Source organism: Dendrobates tinctorius, unplaced genomic scaffold, assembly GCF_039654945.1.
Source record: "Dendrobates tinctorius isolate UK_male_01 unplaced genomic scaffold, ASM3965494v1 ptg000160l, whole genome shotgun sequence".
Lineage (NCBI taxonomy): Eukaryota > Metazoa > Chordata > Amphibia > Anura > Dendrobatidae > Dendrobates > Dendrobates tinctorius.
Window position 1 is genome coordinate 23459020 of NW_027361827.1, and position 23153 is coordinate 23482172.

Consider the following 23153-nt stretch of genomic DNA (forward strand, 5'->3'; position numbering starts at 1 on the left):
GTCTAATCTTAATAGCATTACTGGTCCATAGAGAGTTAGCTGAATGGATGGTGCATTTTAATTGCTACATACAATACCTCAGTTCCACCAAAACCAGACAATGATGGTTTCTTAAGTAATAAATGCACAGCATTATATCTAACTTTTTAATCTGAAAAATATACACATTAAAATTAAAATGCTATATATATAAAAACGGATTTAATTTGTGCCTCTGCTTTGGCAATACCGCCTGTGTAAGGTGACCCTGCATTTTGGACTCTTCCTAATAAGCGGAGTGCTTCATGTAATCTGAATGGCTGCACGTACACAGAGCACAATACAATTGGGATCCTAGTTGTTAAAACCATTATTACCCATTAAGAGCTCTGCCCGGAATACTATATTTATAACATTCATTAATATTATATAATTGTAAATTGTCAAGTAGCAAGACCACAGCATTGAGATTTTTGTGTTATTTTACATTTTTAATTGTGGATCTTTTCTTATAGGGGTTGAAAATGAGGAAGTTTACATGTTTTCCAATCTGTGAACCTTTGAAAAAGGTAAGGATTGTTACTGTGGAGGTACATGCTCATGATGGTGTGAATAGATGTATACAATGTTGAACTGGGGTGGCAAGGTCTTACCAGTAGCATTGATTCTGGGGGCCCACTTTATATCTACATGCAAATATTATATTACTTTCTTATACAAAATTAGCTATGCAGCTATATAATAAGCTAGTTTGTCAAATGAGTTATGAGATGCTGCTTTTGTCTGTACATTGAGAATCAAATCTATTGTTCCAACTAATGCTGTACAGGGGCCCACCAGGGAATTTACCTGTTCACCTGTGGGCCAGTCCGAGCTCTGTCTGTATGTATATTCAAGCATTCCCTAAAGGGCCCGCTACACACAGCGATCTCGCTGGCGAGACCGCTGATTTTGTGACACATCAGCGATCTCTCCAGCGAGATCGCTGTGTGTGACATCCAGCAGCGATCGCCCCCCCCCGCGGGGCATTGCTGATCGTGCTGTATCGTCCTGGCCCGTTTTTTAATCGCTGGTCTCCCGCTGGCCAGTGCGCATCGCTGCGTGTTGCAGCGGGAGCCAGCGATGAGCGACGCTGCGCGCTGGTTACCAACGTAAACATCGGGTTTCTAAGGGCCGCGGGGCCCTTAGAAACCCGATGTTTACCCTAGATACCAGCGTGCACTGCAGGCAGGGCGGGAGGTGGAGGCAGAGTGGCGCACAGATCGGAGTAGCTCTGCTCTCTGCTACTCCAGTCTGTCAGACCGAAGTAGCAGATAGCAGAGCTACGCCGGTCTGTCTGCGCCGCTCTGCCTCCACCTCCTGCCTTGCCTGCAGTGCACGCTGGTATCTAGGGTAAACATCGGGTTTCTAAGGGCTCCGCGGCTCTTAGAAACCTGATGTTTACGTTGGTTACCAGCGTGCTCGCTGGTCCTGATCGCTGGAGGGGCTGTCTATGTGACAGCTCACCAGCGATCAGCTAACAATGTCCCAGTGATCCCATCCACGTCGGATCGTTGGTGGGATCGCTGGGACATCGTTATGTGTAACGGTACCCTAAGTGTCACAGTTGTAGCCTGAGATCACTATATTGTGGGATTGAAATGAAATGGACAATGGTGCAATACCTAGCACAGCTGTTAGTAAGAAAATGGTACAGATATACAAAGCACTGTAAAAAAACAGTAAAATCTGGTATGTAGTTATAGCCTTCAAAATGTTTTCAGTTATAATTATTGTTATTTAAAAATATAAATAATTGTTTCTCCTTCTTTTTAAGTGACTACAACAAGACGTTTAAGAGATCGAGAAATGCTGAAAAGGAAGAAAGAAGAGGCTCAAGCAAAAGACACTTATCAGTGGGTTTTTGGGTAAATTTTCGGGGGAAAACTTGGTACTTAGCGCCATAATTGAAGAATTTAGAAGATTGTGCAGTGTATAAATTAGACATGTACATAGAAATTTTAAGTCTTTATAGGTAAAATTTAAAGCCTCAAAAATACTTTACTTTTTAATAGTAGTAAAGAGATCGTAAGGTACTTGTCTCATCTCCGCAGACCTTGTCAGACTAAAGCAAGCATAGCTAAGAATTTAGTCCCAGAGAGCAATCTGGGGAGATGTCGCTGATCTCTCACCATACATAAGTAAATAAATGATTGGTTGACCATGTTAGGCTGGCTTCACATTTGTGTATGTCAAAACGACGCATGCAGAGGCATCCGCATACATCCGCATGACCGGTGCACCCAGTGTTAAAGATAGGGTACCTAGACTGCATGCAGAAGTGTGCGGACGTAGGCGGAGCTGACCGAAGGAGGTGTGGCAGTGGGTGGAGCTTCAAGGAGGAAGTTCGCAGACGGCCGCAGCTCCTCCATTACCAAATGTGAACCTAGCCTAAGACATAGATCATGAGGATCTGCCAGAGGTTATAAATAGACAACTTAATGTTTCCAGTTGGGGATTGTCCATTAACTGTCCAATCAGTTCTGACATTACCAAACTGTGTATGTAGGTACACACTCCAACTGGTATCACCAGGTTAATTTATTCGTACACTTTCCAGGAGAATAACAGAGCAAAAACATTACAGAGTTTTGAAAAGGGTTATCCAGAATTCTTATTTAATGGAAAATACAATGTTTTAGTAAAACTACCAGGACAGAAGTAATGACCAGAGTGGATAAAACATGATTATGTGGTTTGCAGTGCTGAAATAAGAATCCTTTGCTGATGGCTGAGTGAAGGTTTTTATTCCAAGACGAATTTCAATGTCAGTCCAGCATTTTGTTCAAGTGAAAACCAATACATGATACAATAAGACAAAGGCAAGCCCGGACGCCTGCCCCAAAGGGGCTACAGGGAGGGCGCACATGACTAAGGAGGGATGCTAGGCCTGAGGGTTAGTGAAGGGTAAGGTGTAGTGCTTTTGTGTTTGTGGGGAAGGTGTGGGTTGGAGCTATGGGGCTTATGGTGCAATGTGAGTTGGCAGGGAGTGGTCAGTAGTGCTTTGTGCTTGTGGGGAAGGTGTGGGTTGGAGCTATGGGGCTTATTGTGCAATGTGAGTTGGAGGGAGTGGTCAGTAGTTGGATGGATATATAGGGCAGAACTGTGGGGGGATGGTCATTCCTTACCTTGCAGACGTCCGGAATCGTCAGCTCCTCACAACTGGGACTTCAGCTTGAATCTTTGGATCCAGAAGATGGAATACCTCGTGGCACAGATGAAGAGGACGATGGAGCAGCGTGGCCAGCAGTGGATGAAGGAACAGCTGCAGCGATGGTCTGGTGATGGCGACGGCGGAGAAGATGGGACCCCTCTGCCTCCGAAGCGGCAGCGACGATCACGGCCTCCTGAGCACCTCAGCCCAGAGTTAAGTTTGCAGCGGAGGATGAGCCCTATTAGCAGACCTGTTGCAGAAGACATCGCGGGGCCGGAGCCAGAAGTCGAGAAGCAGGCAGCAAGGTAACGGGGCGGTGAGTGACGTGGCCGGCCTCCCCTCCATTTCGGATCGCGTCACACAGTGGTGACGCGCACGTCGCGGCCACGTTACCCGGCGTGGTCACCTGACCCGGCGCGGTCATCGGCATCGGTGGACGGCGGTGACGTGACGCGGCAAGGAGCCCGGTGGCAAGGTGGTGTGTGACTTCACCGGCCTCATTTCCTTTCTCGCGGCGCTGGGGGGAAGCAGGCGGTGGCTCGGTCATGTGGCCACCCTTCAGCTGCCAGGGGCCACAGGTCATGTGGTCCGGCGTCGCGTTCCCCCGGCGTTGGGTGCCAGATTCAGGAGGTGTTGCCTGCGGCTGGAGCGCTAACCTCCCCCCCCCTGTTTGAGGCTCCGAGCCAGTGACTTTTTGCCATGCGTTCCCGGACGGACAGTCGGTCTGGGTGCTGGCGCTGCGGCCCAGGAGGGCTGCAGTCGGCGTAGATCCATGGAGAAGATCGCAGTTGCGGTGCTCAACGCGGAGGACACGTGACGGCTGTTCCGTGGGGTTCCGCGGAGTCAGCCTAGTAAGTAAGGCTCACTTAAACCTTTATTAATGTCTAGATTATATTGGTTGGGAAGGGTGTTGCTACGTATGGTTTCGGGTGTTTGTCTGGGGGTTCGGAAAGATGCGCGGCTGGTCCATGTGGACAGCGTTCGAATCTGTGAGGGAATGGTTGCTTTGTGGTCCAGGAGGCTGTTTTGTGCACTTCATGAGTGTTGGGAGGTATTTTTTAATTTCATGCTAGTTTGCTTTTATGATAGTGGGTATATCTATAGGTGACAACATCATTTTATTTTGGTTAGTATAATTGTGCTTGCATTCTCTGGGTGTTTGTGTATGACTGGTGGTGATTCCATGGCGGTTTGTGAGTAATTCAGGTGGTGATACGGATATTGGCAGAGCGGTGGTGGATAGCCATATCCATGCCAGTTTTATGGTTTAGTGTTATAGGCATGGGGTCTTTGGGCTGGAGGATTATCGCCGCGCCAAGTATTTGATAAGGGTTTGATGGTAGTTCACTGATGTGGTGAGCTGTTTTATCACCGCGCCTAGTATTTGATAAGGGTTGATGTTAGTTCATTGATGTGGTGAGCAGTTTTATCGCCGCGCCTAGTATTTGATAAGGGTTTGATGGTAGTTCACCGATGTGGTGAGCAGTTTTATCACCGCGCCGAGTATTTGATAAGGGCTTGATGGTAGTTCACTGATGTGGTGAGCAGTTTTATCGCCGCGCCTAGTATTTGATAAGGGTTGGATGGCAGTTCACTGACGTGGTGATCTGTTTGGGTAGTGCATCGGGCGGCTTAATCTTTCACGTTACAGTGGGGTGTGTTCTATTGCTGGTCAGAGGTGAGGGGGTAGGTGGTCGAGTTTTCATTAGGGTGTGTTTTATTTATATGCCGGGTTCGGTTCTCCAATAGGGGCTTTGAGTGTACTAAGGGTTTTCATGTTCACTAGGGGCATTTTGGTTTGTTGCGGCAGACGTTCTGGTGAGGTCGAGATGCTTGGGACGGCAGATCTTTCGGGAACCTGCCTTTCTGGCAGCAATGGATGATATTTTCCCCGGGGGGCTTGGAGTTGACCTTTTACCGGATTTGTTTTCCTGGTTAATTTCTGGGGGTACGTAGATATGGCGTGGAGCTGGGGTTATGGTTGGTCAATGTCCGGTTGTTGAGGTCCGTGGTTTGGTTTCTGTGTTGTAGTCGGGGATTATCTGGTATTAGGGATGGTGCAGTGCTTATTTTCTGTTCATGGTCCAACCTGGGACTACTATCTGGTATTAGGGAAGGTGGTGTGCTTATTTCTGTTCATGGTCCAACCCTTGACTACTTTGGGTTTCTTCATGCTCAGGGCGTTGTTGCGGTTATCATGTGTTTGGATAAGTCAAAGTGTTTGATTCACCTGGGGCCCTATGTCTAAGTCAGGTTAGGTTAACGAGTACATCGTGTCAGGTCGGGGGTCGTTATTAGGTTCCCGTGTATATCGCGCTGCTGTTTTGGGGGGTTAATTTTGGTTATTGAATACGTGGGGCTACGATCCACTGGGGGTTTTTGCATGATCTGCAGTCATATGGCGTTCTTACGGTAATTTGCTGGTCGTGGCTGCCCTGGGGCAGTTTTAACAACTTTTGTACGTAAGGACTGGTGGGTTCTCACTGCGGTTCTTTAGGGTTGCCGATTGAGCTTTTGGCAGACTGTATCGGGTGGTATTTGTTACAGCCGTTGATTGTAGCTACGTAGGAGTTTATTATACAGAGTGGATAGTTTTTCGTTACAATGGGCTAGGAGGTTTATTGTGGGTGCAGCTGATCCTGCTTTGCCTTCTGGGTATACAGCTCTCCTTAGAGTCTTTTCTTTTTGGGTGCCCCCGGACGGGGGGGCCAGGGTGAAGTGTTGCGTAAGGATGATGCAACATTTGAGTTGGGTAACCCAGCGTGTGCTTTACTGGTCTCGGGGGTCCTGGTTGGTGAACGGTTTGTTTATCCAGCGGGTGTTGTTCCATTTGTCAGGAATTCTGTATAGAGCATGAGGCAGGACATGTTGTTTCGATGGCTGTGTGAATGGTCTCCCGCGTGGGTGTAGCCCGTCCGGCAATACATGGCTATGTCATTTATTCCGTTATGCGCACTTGTCAGGACCGGCTGGTATTATGGGGACACGGTTGTGGTGCAGCGCTGCTGCGGGGGAGGTGTACTTTAGGTAGTGGGTGAGCAGGTTGCAGCTATAACATTACTTTCATTAATGTCGGGCTGGTGGTACGCTGTGGCAGGGGAAGCTAGTGCGATGTGCATTGATTTTTAATGATTCTAAGGACCTGGTAATCATCTGGGGCTGTGCTCCGTTTGGGGGTGCTTTTTGCGGTGCTTTAAGGCTGAGTGGTGGACAAGCATCGGGCACCGGTGAGTGCAATGTTTTGACGGATGGCCCGGGTTTATGGTGTCTGGGGTTTTCGGGAGACGTGATGTGTGTCTGAGTTTTCCTGGACTTCAGGTGGTGTGGAGTCGCTTTTCTTTCTTTTGTGAGTAGTGTCGAATCCGCAGTTCAGCGGGGAATGGGTGCGGAGTACATCTCACTTTTGGTAAGAGGGTGGCAACAATAGTGTTGTGATTCTGGGTTCGAAGTGCACGGGTGATGCACACAATTAAATTCGTTCCGGGTCGTGGTGATTACGGGGTGGATTGGTTTATGTTTTCTAGTTGGGTGGATATTTTAAGATAGATGCTATCACGCAGGGTTGACGGGACCAACAGCGTTTTGGTACTGCACGTGTGTGGTGGAGACTTGGTCGCTGGGGCGTCAAGGAGTTTGATCTGAGACATCGGGCCTGAATGCTCCTGCCTGGGAGCCATGCTCGTGTTGTTGTTCATGACTATATAGTGGGGCACGTTTTTCAAGAATCTGTCGGAGGTTGGGGAACCAGTGTAGGTTCTGTTGTTACGTCTATAATGGTTGGCTTTGATTATTATCAGGTGGAGTGCAATTTTCTGCCTGGGAGCCGTGCTCATGTTGGTGTCCATAGGGGCTCCTGTTTGGAATGACTACATAGTGGGTTTTACTGGGCACATTTTCAAGAATCTATCGGAGGTTTGGGGAACCAATGTAGGTTCTTTTGTTCACGGCAATAATGGTTGGCTTTGATTAATTATTAGGTGAAATATAATTTTCGGAGGCGCCTGCAATGTTGCGGTCTCAACGAGGCAGAGGCGGCGGCTCAGGTTGGGGACTGGTCGCGCAGGCGGTGCATAGGATTGGATGATGCGGTTGGCTAGTTGCAGGTCTTGGGTGTGGCTGACCTTGTTGTACTGGTATTTTGGTGTAGGTTGGCATTGTGAGGTCTAATGGGGATCAGTTTCGATTGATTGGTCTTGGTACAGAAACATTGGTTACTCGAGCCGCAGAGTCGGCTCGGGTTGGGTTTTTGGTGGTGGTACTCGCACGTACAAGGTGTCATACGTGCTCGCGGTGGCGGAAAGGAGGGGGGTATTTGAAGTCGGTGGATTGCACAAAGAGCGGGGGGGTGAACCCAGTGCAGGAGCGGGTTACCCCTGGTGGTGCAATGGTATACTTGGTTAAGGTGGGTCCCAGCTGTGCTGGGTCACAGCGGGACATGTTAACGTGGGACCCTGCTGTGCTCGGTCACAGCGGGGCATGTTAACGTGGGTCCCTGCTGGGCTGGGTCCCAGCAGGACATTGGTTGGGCAACACTCGGCTGGGTGTCCTCGAGCCGGTGTGGTGCGGCTGAGGGCACGTGGTGGAGCTGGTGTTGCAATCATGTACAATGGGTTTTGCAACACTCGGCTGGGTGTCCTCGAGCCGGTGTGGTGCGGCTGAGGGCACGTGGTGGAGCTGGTGTTGCAATCATGTACAATGGACTCTTCATTTACCCCCCCTCCTTTTGCTGGTGGTTATGTTTATGGAATATTTCTACGTTTATGGATAAAATGTTATTGCTTGTTTGGTGTTAATAAACGGGGCTGCTGTGGCCTTTTACATCCAATGTCACGCAGTCGTGTCTTATTTAAGTTAAGAAGGGGTAAGTGTGGGTTTTGGGAGGGGTCATTACAGTGAAGCCGTCAGTCAGACTTTCCTAAGTCAAGGCAAGCCCGGACGCCTGCCCCAAAGGGGCTACAGGGAGGGCGCACATGACTAAGGAGGGATGCTAGGCCTGAGGGTTAGTGAAGGGTAAGGTGTAGTGCTTTTGTGTTTGTGGGGAAGGTGTGGGTTGGAGCTATGGGGCTTATGGTGCAATGTGAGTTGGCAGGGAGTGGTCAGTAGTGCTTTGTGCTTGTGGGGAAGGTGTGGGTTGGAGCTATGGGGCTTATTGTGCAATGTGAGTTGGAGGGAGTGGTCAGTAGTTGGATGGATATATAGGGCAGAACTGTGGGGGGATGGTCATTCCTTACCTTGCAGACGTCCGGAATCGTCCCGCCCTCCCGCCCTAATTTTAGGATCTTCTGGAGATCGACATGGTGAAGAGAAGAAGAGGTTTGACGTTGTCGCAGCAGTCGGCGGAAAGGAGGGGGTATTTGAAGTCGGTGGATTGCACAAAGAGGGGGGGGTGAACCCAGTGCAGGAGCGGGTTACCCCTGGTGGTGCAATGGTATACTTGGTTAAGGTGGGTCCCAGCTGTGCTGGGTCACAGCGGGACATGTTAACGTGGGACCCTGCTGTGCTCGGTCACAGCGGGGCATGTTAACGTGGGTCCCTGCTGGGCTGGGTCCCAGCAGGACATTGGTTGGGCAACACTCGGCTGGGTGTCCTCGAGCCGGTGTGGTGCGGCTGAGGGCACGTGGTGGAGCTGGTGTTGCAATCATGTACAATGGGTTTTGCAACACTCGGCTGGGTGTCCTCGAGCCGGTGTGGTGCGGCTGAGGGCACGTGGTGGAGCTGGTGTTGCAATCATGTACAATGGACTCTTCATTTACCCCCCCTCCTTTTGCTGGTGGTTATGTTTATGGAATATTTCTACGTTTATGGATAAAATGTTATTGCTTGTTTGGTGTTAATAAACGGGGCTGCTGTGGCCTTTTACATCCAATGTCACGCAGTCGTGTCTTATTTAAGTTAAGAAGGGGTAAGTGTGGGTTTTGGGAGGGGTCATTACAGTGAAGCCGTCAGTCAGACTTTCCTAAGTCATGTGCCTTAAGGGGGTTTTACACATAGCGATATCGCTATAACATCACCGATTTTGTGACGTTATAGCGATATCGCTAGCGATATCGCTAAGTGTGATACTTACCTCCAACCGACTCCCCCGCTGTCCATCGTTGATCGCGCGAGAATGTCCGGCTCCATTTGTCGTCGTCAGCTTCCTGCTGTGACGACGAACGACGCGTGGAGGCGGGCGGGAGGACGTCAGGATCGCTGTTTGTGAAAGGTGAGTATCGTGCGCTGCGTCGCTGCTGCATCGTTGTGAGGTCTGCCTGTGTGACAGCTCACTAGCGATCATTTAGCGGTGCACCAGTGATCCTGACCGGGTCGTATCGCTGGTCGGATCGCTGGTGCATGGCTAAATGTAAAAGGGCCTTTAAGCCTAAAACAGCAGGAAAGGTTGACTTGAAATGCCCATAAAAGAATTTGAAAAGGAGGGAGTGGGATTAAACTGGAGGAGGGAAGAGAAGGGAGGCAGGGAAGGAAATTCATAGCATGGAAGAGATTCTTAGGAACTAAAATCAAGTGACAATACAAAAGGAAGGGAAGGAATGTCCTATGTGAGAAAAAGGGGAGATTACCAAATGAACAAGGTAACTAAAATGAATTAAATTATTACAGGAATTAATTTTGGGAAAACCGGATGGAGAACCCAGGTGAGGGAAAAATAAAAACAATAAAGTTAAGACAGATGGTGAGAGTGTGGAACAATAAAGTAGTTTAAAAGATCACATTATTTTTTTTAACTTCTTTTCTTGGGGTTTCCAGTCAACCTTGATGCCCTTTTTAGGCTTCTTAAAGAGAATCTGTCACCACTTTTTTAGCATATCAAGTAAAAATATAATTGGATTCAGTGTCAACTATGCATTTTACCAATACTTTTCATACCCCTTGACTATACCTTTTATATTCCTCCCACGGTGTATGTAAATCTCCTCAGTCTGGTCCGATGGGCGGGGCTTATTGTTCCTCTCCCCCCTCCTGGTTTGCTCTATTTGGTGTAATTCCTGCGTTCACTTAGATTTAGTGCACGTGCGCATTCAAATTTACTCCCGCAGTAGTCGATACTTCCGGGCCATAGAACATAATGGCGTATGCCGGCGCATGCGCAATAATGATTTTATGCTTTGCCCATAGTTGGGCAAAGCATACTGCGCACAAGAACATTTGAATGCACACGTGCGCTAAATCTACATGAACGCACATAGTGAAGAGGTATTTGGAAAACCTTTAACAAATGCCTGTGTCAATTGGTGTGAGTTGCTGAATGAACTGTGGGTTGCTGAGTGCTTTTCTACCTGTTCAATTTTGGGGGGCTTTTTTAACCTATTTTTTTCTCTCTACAGGGTTAATCTCTTATTTTACTATCTGTGTGTTTAAGGGTTAACTATATTGCATTTAATTCTTGAGGTGTAGCTATATTCACAAGGGGTTAATTTAGGGTGGGGGTTCATAATTAAGGTTTATAAGGGGCAGCTGGTTGGGGCTCAACTCCTTTTGGAAGTGCATTGAGCAGCAGGGTGGTTTGCTGGTAAAAGGGAAAAAAAAATCTCTTTAAATCTTCTGTCTGAGCGAGTGTGAACGAGCTGAGTGTGACCTGAGCGCAAGTACAAACTGTGGTAAGTGTGTGACTTGTGATTCAGTGAAGAGGTATTTGGAAAACCTTTAACAAATACCTGTGTGAATTGGTGTGAGTTGATGAATTGATGGTTGCTGAGTGCTTTTCTACCTGTTCTATTTGTGGGGGCTTTTTTAACCTATTTTTTCTCTCTACAGGGTTAATCTCTTATTTTACTATCTGTGTGTTTAAGGGTTAACTATATTGCATTTCGCTATATTCACAAGGGGTTATTTAAGGGTGGGGGTTCATAATTAAGGGTTTATAAGAGGCAGCTTTTTGGGGCTCAAGCTCTTTTGGAAGTGCACTGAGCAGCAGGGTGGTTTGCTGGTGAAGGAAAAAAAAAAATCTCTTTAAGGCTGTGTTCACACGTTCAGGATTTTTCACGTTTTTTTCGCTTTTTTTAGTGTTTTTCCCCTGCAAAAACGCTTAAAAAATGCATACATTAAGCATCCTATTATTAGAATGAAATCTGCAATTTTTGTGCCCATGATGAGTTTTTTCTGCAAAAAAATGCATTGCGAAAAAAAATGCAGCATGTTCATTAATTTTGCAGAAAATCTGCGGATTTCATTGTATTAGGATGCTCCGGAAAAAGACGCGAAAAAGCCGCAAAAAAAGTGCAAAAAACGCGCAAAAAACTTGAAACAAAAATTGCAGATTTCCTGGGAAGGAGTCCGGTTTTTCTCAGGAAATTTCTGCATACGTGTGCACACAGCCTAAATCTTCTGCCTGAGCGAGTGTGACCTGAGCGTAGGTGCGAACTGTGGTAAGTGTGTGACTTGTGATTCAGTGACTTTGGATTCAGGGAGTTTCCAAGGGAGGAATTTCTGAATTGCTGTTATATTTTATTAATACTTTTTATTTATTTTTACTTATCTTTTCTGTCTGGTGCAATCCCCAATAGGATGTGCTCAACTATTGCCAATGCCATCCAGTGTTCATCTTGCCGCATGTATGCAATCCTCGACCAGCCGGTCGAGGGTGCATACTGCTGTGCGAGATGTGAGCACGTTGTGCATTTGGAAGCCCAGATACTTGATCTAAATGTGCAGCTGGCAAAACTGAGATCCATAGACAATATGGAAAGGAGTCTTCTGCTCACTGAGCAGACGCTCAATGGGATAAATGAGGGGGATGCTAGGTTGGAGCTGCAGGACAGTGAAGCAGCAAGCTGGGTGACAGTTAGAAGGTGGGGTAGAGGGAAGAGTGCCAGGGAGGCTAGTCCTGATCTGACACAACCCAATAAGTTTGCTAAGTTGGCAGATGAGGGGAGTGTCAGTACAGGGGTAGCACTGCTGCAGCAAGGCATGTCCTCTGAAAGCCGGAGGAGTGTCTGCTCCAGCAAGGGGGAAATAGAAGAGCAGGGAAGGCCAGACAGGTGCTGGTAGTGGGGGACTCAATTATTAGGGGAACAGATAGGGCAATCTGTCACAAAGACAGAGATCGTCGAACAGTGTGCTGCCTACCTGGCGCTCGAGTCCGACATATCGCTGATCGGGTTGACAAATTACTGGGAGGGGCTGGTGAGGACCGAGCGGTCATGGTGCACATTGGCACAAATGACAAAGTTAGAGGTATGTGGAAAGTCCTTAAAGATGATTTCAGGGAATTAGGCTGCAAGCTTAAAGCAAGGACCTCCAAGGTGGTATTTTTGGAAATACTTCCTGTACCACGTGCCATGCCAGAGAGGCAACGGGAGATTAGGGAGGTTAATAAGTGGCTCAAGAGTTGGTGTAGGAAGGAGGGGTTTGGGTTCCTGGAGAACTGGGTCGACTTCTCAGTTGGCTACAGGTTCTACGCTAGGGATGGGCTGCACCTCAATGGGGAGGGTGCAGCTGTGCTGGGGGAGAAAATGGCTAGAAGGTTGGAGGAGTGTTTAAACTAGGGACTGGGGGGAGGGTATTCATTTTATAGGAGGGGAAGGCAGTGCTCATAGAGACCTGGGCACAATAATGAAATTGAGGGTGGGGTTGGCATGGGGGGGTGGGATTAGAACAGTTAATAATTTAAGAAAGAATAGAGGTACAGAGAGATACATAAAGTGCATGTATACTAATGCCAGAAGCCTCACCAACAAAATGGAGGAATTAGAATTAATTTTGTTGGAACATAATTATGACATGTTGGGGATATCTGAGACATGGCTGGATGAGAGCCATGACTGGGCTGTTAATTTACAGGGCTATAGCCTGTTCAGAAATGACCGTACAAATAAGCGAGTGGGAGGCGTGTGTTTATATGTAAAATCATCCTTAAAACCCATCCTCAGTGATAATATATATGAATCTAATGAAAATGTAGAGTCCCTGTGGGTGGAGATAAGGGGAGGGGAAAAAATAATAAATTACTGATAGGGGTTTGTTATAAGTCTCCAAAAATAATGGAAGCAACAGAGAATATCCTCAAAAGCAAATAGATGAAGCGGCGACTCAAGGAGAAGTCATTATTATGGGGGACTTCAACTACCCTGAAATACATTTGGGAACCGAAACCTGCAGTTCCAGCAAAGGTAATAGGTTTTTGACAACAATGAGAGACAATTACTGTTCACAACTGGTTCAGGACCCAACAAGAGGGGGGGCACTGCTAGTCCTAATATTAACCAACAGGCCAGACTGCATATCAAATGTAAGAGTTGAGGGTCACTTGGGTAATAGTGATCACAAATTAATAAGTTTTCATGTATCCTTTAATAAGATGTGTAGTAGAGAGGTTACAAGGACACTAAACTTCAGGAAAGCAAATTTCCAACGGATGAGAGATGACCTTGGGGCAATTAACTGGGACGATATCCTGAGACATAAAAACGCACAAATAAAATGGGAGACGTTTATTAGCATCCTGAGTAGGACTGGTGCACAATATATACCGTATGGGAATAAACATGCTAGAAATAGGAGGAAACCATTATGGTTAAATAGAGCTGTAAGGGGTACAATAAGAGATAAAAATAAAGCATTTAGAGAATTAAAGCAAGTAGGTAGTGATGAGGTATTAAATAAATACAGAAAATTAAATAAATTCTGTAAAAGGCAAATCAAGGCAGCAACGACTGAGACAGAGAGACTCTGTCAGAGAAAGTAAAAATAATCCCAACATATTCTTTAACCATATAAATAGTAAGAAACTAAAAAATGATAGTGTTGTCCCCCTTAAAAATAGTCTGGTTGAAATGGTGGATGAGGATGAGGAAAAAGCCAATATGCTAAATGACTTTTTTCAACAGTATTTGCACAAGAAAATCCCATGACGGATAACATGATCAGTGATAAAAAAAATTCTCCATGAAAAGTCACCTGCTTAACCCAGCAGGAAGTACGGTGGCGTCTAAAAATCACTAAAATTGACAAATCCCCGGGCCCGGATGGGATACACCCCAGAGTACTGCAGGAATTAAGTACAGTCATTGATAGACCTTTATTTTTAATCTTTAAAGATTCCATAATAACAGGGTCTGTACCACAGGACTGGCGTATAGCAAATGTGGTGCCAATATTCAAAAAGGGGACAAAAACTGAACTTGGAACTTATAGGCCAGTGAGCTTAACCTCAACTGTGGGTAAAATCCTGGAGGGTTTTCTAAGAGGTACTATACTGGAGTATCTGAAGAAAAATAACCTCATGACCCAATATCAACATGGGTTTACGAGGGACCGTTCCTGTCAGACTAATCTGATAAGCTTTTAGGTAAGTTCTAGACTGGACAAAGGGAATGCAGTGGACGTGGTGTACATGGACTTTTCAAAAGCTTTTGATACGGTGCCACACAAAAGGTTGATACATAAAATGAGAACAATGGGGATAGGGGAAAATATGTGTAAGTGGGTTAAGAGCTGGCTCAGGGATAGGAAACAAAGGGTAGTTATTAATGGAGCACACTCGGACTGGGTCACGGATAGCAGTGTTGTACCACAGGGGTCAGTATTGGGCCAGCTTCTTTTTAACATATTTATTAATACTATGCAATAACTTATTTGGTGTGACTACTGTTTTTTGTATTCATCCCTATTGGTGGCTGGTTCCACCATCTGTGATGGCCATTTTTGTACTTCTACTTTGCACAATATGACTGGTTGCTGTATACTAATATTGGATAAATGTTGAATATTTAACTTCTATATTATGTATTGATAAAATTAGTGGTATCCCTATGTCCATGTACCGGTGGTGTACCCCAAGTTTCTGCCCATGTGCTATTTATGGTCATTATTGACTCTTACTCCACCTTTTTTCTTTTATTCCTGGTATATTCTAATAAAATCATTTTGTAATTTTGTAAAAATTGCAGTGTGGGACTTTATTCGTGGTTCTTTTTCATATATTTTTTATATTTATTTTTGTGATTGTCCTATCATGTCCACAGTAATACCCATTTTTGTAGTGTTACATTTGTATGTCAATTTCTGACTGATATAAATGGGGTGTTTTCTCATGAAACTATTATGGTTTATTAATGACTTTGTAGGGGGCATAGAGAGTAGAATTTCAATATTTGCAGATGACACTAAACTCTGTAGGGTAATCAATACAGAGGAGGACAATTTTATATTACAGGAGGATTTATGTAAACTAGAAGCTTGGGCTGATAAATGGCAAATGAGCTTTAATGGGGATAAATGTAAGGTCATGCACTTGGGTAGAACAAACAAGATATATAATTATGTGCATAATTGTAAAACACTGGGCAAAACTGTCACTGAAAAAGACCTGGCTGTATGAGTGGACGACAAACTCACATTTAGTGGCCAGTGTCAGGCAGCTGCTGCAAAGGCAAATAAAATAATGGGATGCATTAAAAAAGGCATAGATGCTCATGATGAGAACAGAATTTTACCTCTATATAAGTCACTAGTGCGACCACACTTAGAATACAGTTCTGGTCTCTGGTGTATAAGAAAGACATAGCTGAAATGGAGCGGGTGCAGAGAAGAGCGAACATGGTTATTAGGGAACTGGGGGGTCTGCAATACCAAGACAGGTTATTACACTTGGGGTTATTTAGTTTGGAAAATCGAAAGCTAGGGGTGATCTTATTACAATGTATAAATATATGCGGGGACAGTACAAAGACCTTTCTAATGATCTTTTTACTCTTAGACCTGTGATGGGGACAAGGGAGCATCCTCTACGTCTGGAGGAAAGAAGGTTTAAGCATAATCACAGAAGCAGATTCTTTACTGTAAGAGCAGTGAGACTATGGAACTCTCTGCCATATGATGTTGTAATGAGTGAATCCCTACTAAAATTAAAGAAGGGCCTGGATGCCTTTCTTGAAAAGTATAATATTACAGGTTATATAGACTAGTTTCCTTGATATTGCGTTGATCCAGGGAGCTAGTCAGATTGCCATATGTGGAGGCGGGAAGGAATTTTTTTCCCCAATGTGAAGCTTACTATTTGCCACATGGGTTTTTTTGCCTTCCTCTGGATCAACATGCTAGGGCAGGTTAGTGTGGCGCCCCTGAGGGTCCAGTCGCCACAGAGGTACCGCACCTCACCCAGAGGTGTGCTATCCTACAACCAGGTAAGGTGAGTGCACCGACCAGATTCCAACACCCACACCCCACACACACTAGTAGTGTAGCAGAGCACCCTTTATGGCTCCCTGCTTGGAACACAAAGAGTGCTGGGAGGTGGGCGAAGCTTAGCTTAGAGCTGGAGCAGGATAGAAAGTAAGATCAGATCCTTCTGAGGCATGGAAAGCAGAAGGACATGTCTGCAGCAGCTCTACTGCTTAGAGGCTGCTGGATGGATTGGAACACAAGGGAAAGAAGGGTCTTCTGGGACACGACTGGAGCGAACTCCCAGTGGGTCCCTTATCCACGCTGACTCCAAGTCAGGTGAAGGGAGAAACTGGACACAAAGGGAACGGCCCCTAGCCTAGATCGCATTCTTCAGGGTGCCACTAGCAAGCCGACAGCTATGGTTGCTTTATGGACCATCGCCCCTACCACAGTTAGTCCAACTGGAAAGGTGCTATATAGAATCACAGAAACAGTGAGGCATTGTCTGAACAGGATTCGCAACTGCTGGCCCAGAATGATAACTGTGAAGTGCTGGAGTGGAAGGAAGGAGTTTAAGCAGCAAATTGTTTGGTAAACACCAGGAAAGGCATACACTGACTGGGAAAGTTGGAAAGGTGCATTTTGTCTTATCTGCAAGTTGGTTGGACCCCTCACCTGGAGGACACAGCACCAAAGCGGGCCTCTGTATCGTGAGCAGAACTGTGAGTAAAGCCCATTGAACTACACGCACTGTGTCCTCCGCATTCTTTCCGCGCCACTCGTCCAGCAATGCTACATCTTCCTCCCCACACTACAACACATCTCTTCCGCCCTGGGACTACAGCTCTACCTGTGGAGGGCTTCAACATCTCAGCTGCACCCAACATCTGTCCCAGAGAAGCAACACTGCAGTGCTGGTCAATCCAACCAGAAACCGCAGGTGGCGTCACGAATCACTTCATAGACTTCATCCCCATTCAATTCTACCCCTTTTACATGACCGCCTGAGGCCACGGACTGAGTCACTGCCACTGTGACATTTCCCATTGAAGTTAACGGGCCCGGTGCCGAGTATCCCACGGCCTCTGGGGCGCATCATTAGGATAGGATATGGGTTGAACTAGATGGACTTAAAGTCTTCCTTCAACCTTGATAACTATGTTACTATGTTACTATGTAATTACTCCAAATAAATGCGTACAGCAAACCAGGAGGGGGGAGGAAGAAAAAGCCCCATCCATCGGACCAGACCGAGGAGATTTACATACATCACGGGAGGAATATAAAAGGTATTTATTGATCAAAGGTGGGGAGTCAAGGGGACTGAAAAGCACTGGTAAAATGCATAGTTGACACTGAATCCAATCATATTTTTACTTGATATGTGAAAAAAGTGGTGACAGATTCCCTTTAATGCACATTGACTTACCATGTGCTGCATGATTTGATTTCATTTGAAGAAGATGCTGGTCCGGGATCGAAATGCGCCGTGGAATAAAATTCTTTACTCAAGCATTGGCAAAGAATCCTTATTTCAGTGGCACAGCCCACATCATCATGCTTAGTCCATTCTAGTCCAATATCCTGGATGATTTCATCCTCCAACCACAGGACAGCAGCAGCTGGTATGTTTATTCTCTAGTTTGTGTCTTTCACAACTCGCTCCGGTTAGCACAACCTATTGCTTTACAGTGTCCTTCATTAGAGTATCACCCTATGTTTTGTGTACTCTGTTCCCTGTACAGCTACATTGACATGGCATTTGTGATGACAGATTTATTAAATACCCATATAAATAGTACAGTCCTGCTGTTAGGGGAATCGATCTTAAGATGAACCTCTGCAGAATATACTGAACTCCTTGGGCCTGCATAGTATTTTCGTCTGTGTTGTACAGTATATTGGGTAATATTGTTAGATTCCAGTGTATAGTTCGTTATCCCAGGGCTGGAGAGGTGAGCTGCATGGGGAGTATAATATACAGTATATATATTTTTTAACCTTTTGATAGGTCTTTACGGTTTAGAAAAATGATAGCCAGCAGCTGCTATTTTGCTGAATCCACACAGAAGCGATTTACAAAAAATTCACATTTTGGCAAATGAGTACATTTAGAATGTACTCATTTAGTATATTTAGAATATTGAAATTCAATTCCACGTGAATAAGTTCACTCATCTCTGGTAATAACTATAACATTTGTTTCATTATAGTTTTTTGAGATTTTCTTGCAAATGGGTTTAAAAACAAAAGACATATTTTAGAAATAATTTCCAATTATCAGAGAGCAGGCTATCAGCAAACGTCAGAGGAAAACCAAAGAAACTGGTCGTGGAAGAAGAAAGGAAGTCAAGGAACCTGAGCCAGAACCACAACCTCAAGCTGAACCAGAACAAGAACCAGTCCATGAACTCCGACATGATCCAAGTCAAGAAGAGCATTACTATGAACCAGAGGCAGAAAATAAATTTGAGTTACTGTCTGATGTACCACATGAGCACACTGAACACGTGCACGAACAAGAACCTCTGGTACACCATGAAGATTCAGTGCCATCTGTGCCTGAAGGTGATACTGCTGATGTGACGCTTCTCATACATGAAGATGCTGATGGACATTTATCACATGAGACTTCCACTTTGCTTAAAGGTAATGATTTCATTGTCAGCAGATAATCGAGCCTTAAGGTGCTGTCACACTTAGCAATGCACCAGCGATCCCGACCAGCGATATGACGCGGTCAGGATCGCTGGTGCATCGCTAAGTGGTCGCTAGTGAGCTGCCACACAGGCAGATCTCACCAGCGACATTGCAGGGGTCAGGGGTCGCTACTTACCTGTCAGACGAGGCGATCCTGACGTCCTCCCGCCCGCCTCCACGCGTCGCTCATCTCCACAGCAGGAAGCGCCACAGGAAGCTGATGACGAGAAACGGTCCAGGACGTTCTCACGCGATCAGCGATAACCAGCGGGGGAGCGGTCGGAGGTAAGTATCAGACATAGCGATAACGCTAGCAATATCGCTATAACGTCACAAAAACCACTGACGTTATAGAGATATTGCTAGCGATATCGCTTAGTGTGACAGGCCCTTTAGAGTGACCCAACTTATGTCTTTGGAGAGCTTGTCCAGTTAAGGCAACCTTTTTGGATTTTTTAGAGATAAATTCTGATTGGGAGGTCTCTGTGCTCCATACTCAACACTTTTGATTCTGCTGCACTTTCAGAGTCTAGAATCACACTGATTCGGCTCCTATAAGATATAAAATTAACATGGAAGTTTAATTCGTGAAAAGCTCTCTTCACATTGCATGCCATTCATGGTAGCTACAGACTATCATTAAAGGAAACTTGTCACAACAGGAGGGATTGAGTAGATAAATATATAGTTTATGGGAAAAGATTAGGTATAACTTGGAATTTAATTGAAATCCCTACACACTCTAACGTTAGCAATTAATGGGGCAAGGCAAATCAATGACAGTTAACTCTTTATACCTACTTATACAAGGAAAGCTGTCAGTCACTGATTGAAACCACCCTCTTGACTGTTAAATCTGAAATTAATAGAAATTTCAATGAATAAGTTCAAGAAAGTATACAGACATTACAGCACGGGATCACAGCTGATACTTTCATGGAGATAAAACATTGCTTAAAAACAAGCAGAGAAATGTTTTGCCTCACAAAAAGAATCAGTTGCTGTATGTGGGTATCCTTACTTTTGTATCCTCCCCTGCCCAGGAGCTGTGGTACATTCGAACCATGTTCCTGCACGGTCCGACACAGCCATTACAAGATACACAGCAGAGGCACATTTATAAGATTATCTCAGCACAGGAACATTTTTTTTTAACACGTCCAATTGAGGAACTTATTATTATTCCAAGATCTATTAATTAAAATGTACTTTATTCGTGGGAAAACCCCCTTAACTTCTTCTCTAGAACATGCTGCTCATACGTTGTACAGCATTTCCAAGCTGACAGATTTATATTTCATTTCAATCTTTGGTATTTAATTGGTTGCATTTGGCCTAATTTTGTCATGGTGACCTCATGTGGATTCAATTCGGCATCAGTGTCTCCATCTACATTAAAGTGTACCAACAATGTAAATACTGATGTGGATGGTAAGTAAAATATATGCAAGGTCTTCATAACAATCCTGCAGCTAACAGAAATCAGGAAGAGACGTGTTGTGAGAACCAGGAGATAGCTCAAGCTCAGAAGAGATTACAATTTTTTTTCACATCGGTAAACAAAAGGGCACTTCATATATTACAGAAATATATAATGGGAAATGATCATGAATGGTCTCCTAACATTACCATAAAAGGATATGAGAAAAAATTATGGACAGGGGTACATGGAATGGGCTCTAATCGCAGAAGGTTAACTGCTTAGATAAGGGGTGGGGAATTTCAGGCTCAGGGTCTCGATGACAGTTTATCCGTCCCATGGGCAAATTCTCAGTGCTTGGGATGGCCCTTCAATTTCTTCTTGCTCTTTGAGCACGTGCATGCAGCATTCATTCCTGGACACTAAGGTGCGTGCAATGAAAGATTACATCATGGAACCAGTGCCAGCATGAGGATGTACTTTGCAAACAGAGTTAGAGCGTGATTTGTACGGCCCCCAAAAGATGGTATAAATATCCAAATGGACCGCGGCAGAGAAGTTTCCCCACCCTTGACTTAGATGCTGCTTTTAATAGTGAAAGTGATTAGCAGACCTAACATGTGTATATATAGCACAGGAAGATGGAATTGCATGCTTAGATGGGGAATAGGGCTGACTGATGAAAATATGACATGCCGTATTTTTCGGACTATAAGTCGCACCAGACCATAAGACTCACCCCAAATTTTCAGAAGGAAAATAGGGAAAATAAAACAATGTGTCAAATGGGGGTCCGTCTTACAGTCCGAATTCAGCTTACCAGGGGGGATTGGGACAGGTAGAGGAGTGGTCAAAGGGGTTGTTCGGTGGTCCAGGCTGGTGCAGTGGCCTCTGGGAAATCTCATCTCAGGCTGGTGCGGTGGTGGTGCTCTGTGGTGTGGGGGGCTCAGCCGGTATTTTGCAACAGGTTCGGCGGTGGTGCGGCGGGGCTCCGTCGGCATTTTGCAACAGGTTCGGTGGTGGTGCTCTGTGGTGCGGCGGAGCTCTGCCGGCATTTTGCGACAGGTTCAGCTGTGGTGCGGCGGGGCTCTGCCGGCATTTTGTGAAAGCCCAGAGGCCGCCGCAGTTCCATTGCTGCGATGCGGTGGCCTCCGGGAAAATGGCCGCAGGGGCGGCGCATGCTCAGATTGAGATCTCGGCAACGAGATTTGGTTGCCGAAATCTCAATCTGCTGCGATGTGGTGGCCTCCGGGAAACTGGCCACTGGGGGCGGCGCACGCTCAGATTCAGATCTCGGCAACGAGATCTCGGTGCCGAGATCTCAATCTGAGCATGCGCCTCCCCCGGCGGCCATTTTCCCGGAGGCCACTGCATCGCAGCAATGGATCTATGGGGACCTCCGGGCTTTCACAAAATGCCGGCAGAGCTCCTCCGCACCACAGAGCCCCACTGCTTCACGACAAAGCACCACCGCCATACCACAGAGAACGACCGCCGCACCAGCCTGGGAAGGGAGGTTGCATAGCCCTGCAGCATCGGACTGGGACCGAGGCCACAGTATTTGTAAGTATATTCCGACTATAAGACGCTCCCTCGTTTTCCCCCAAGATTTGGTGGGGAAAAAAGTGCGTCTTATAGTCCGAAAAATACGGTATTTATTTAAACTTTATGAACAACATGAAAAATGACATATGGAGTAACCACCAAGAGTTTCATGATTTTTTTTTAATTCTTACTCAAATAAATCCTTCAGATATATATCAGATTTAATGAAATTTAGGACGCACATTTTCATATTAGCAATTTAATTAAATTTATCATGCACATTCTCATAAATTATTAACACCTATTCATATCTTGTTTATTATTTGCAGATCAAGAAGAAGCAGCCATGTCTGATTCTGCACCAGCTATAGAAGCACCTGAAGTTCTTGCCTTTACTTTTGAACAAGAACAAGATGAGCATCAGTACTACACACCACTGCTTTAACTTTACAGTTATGCAATTTCCTGTATTACATAAGTTACATGATTTAGAATAAAATATTTCTTCGACATTGAATACATGATATATCAAGTCTAATGTGTACAACAATCATAGTCTAGCATCACCTACAGTGGCTGTAATACATAGATTACTGTTTGTGAAACATTCATTATATTCCATTATTTCTTCAATGTAAGATGTGGTATTTTGATACTTAGCATTAAGGAAATGAGATGCACAACCAGAAAAAAAATAATAATAATAAAGTGCTGCATTTATTACCTTAAGAAGCTTCTTTTATGTACATTCTTTTTTTCCTTTATTTCAAATATGTAACAGACATTTTGAAGTTTCCCCACTCTGGCATTGTTTCTTTTATCGCCAACAGCTAAAATCTAGAGTAATTTCCTAATTTCCAAATTAGTGGTCTGTATGAAGTTCCGTTTTAGGTCAGTTGCACACATGATTATGGGGACAGGCAGGTGGGTATGTGTAGTAAGATAGAATCTGGTCCTCTCTACTTCTGTTAGTATTATAAACACTATTTTTGGTCACTTCACCTATATGAAAAAAAATGGAATAAAAAGGATCAAAAAAGTTGTATGGACTCAGATACTAATAAAACTATACTATATGCTCACAGGTAGGCATTACGTAGAGTTCACACAGGAAATGCTGTTTGGTCCAAATGTGCAATTTTATTGCCTTCATAAAACTACATGGGATTCAAAACAAAATTAGCCTTTCTGGGCGCAAAGGTTTAACAAGAA

At 45.2% G+C, this 23153-nt stretch overlaps 1 protein-coding gene across 4 annotated transcripts in view; it reads left to right on the plus strand.

The window, feature by feature from the left end:
- Positions 1–22673, plus strand: part of HEMGN (hemogen) — a 143755-nt gene extending 121082 nt beyond the window's left edge. For 3 of the 4 annotated variants that reach the window (XM_073549717.1, XM_073549716.1, XM_073549715.1), the window contains 3 exons: positions 1796–1874; positions 18561–18925; positions 22271–22673. In XM_073549717.1, the coding sequence (XP_073405818.1) occupies positions 1796–1874; positions 18561–18925; positions 22271–22386 (560 nt within the window). In that variant the 3' untranslated portion in view covers positions 22387–22673. Of the gene's footprint in view, positions 1–494; positions 549–1795; positions 1875–18560; positions 18926–22270 lie in introns of all 4 variants that reach the window. The other variant, XM_073549718.1, reaches the window with a different exon arrangement.
- The last annotated feature ends 480 nt before the right edge of the window (positions 22674–23153 follow it).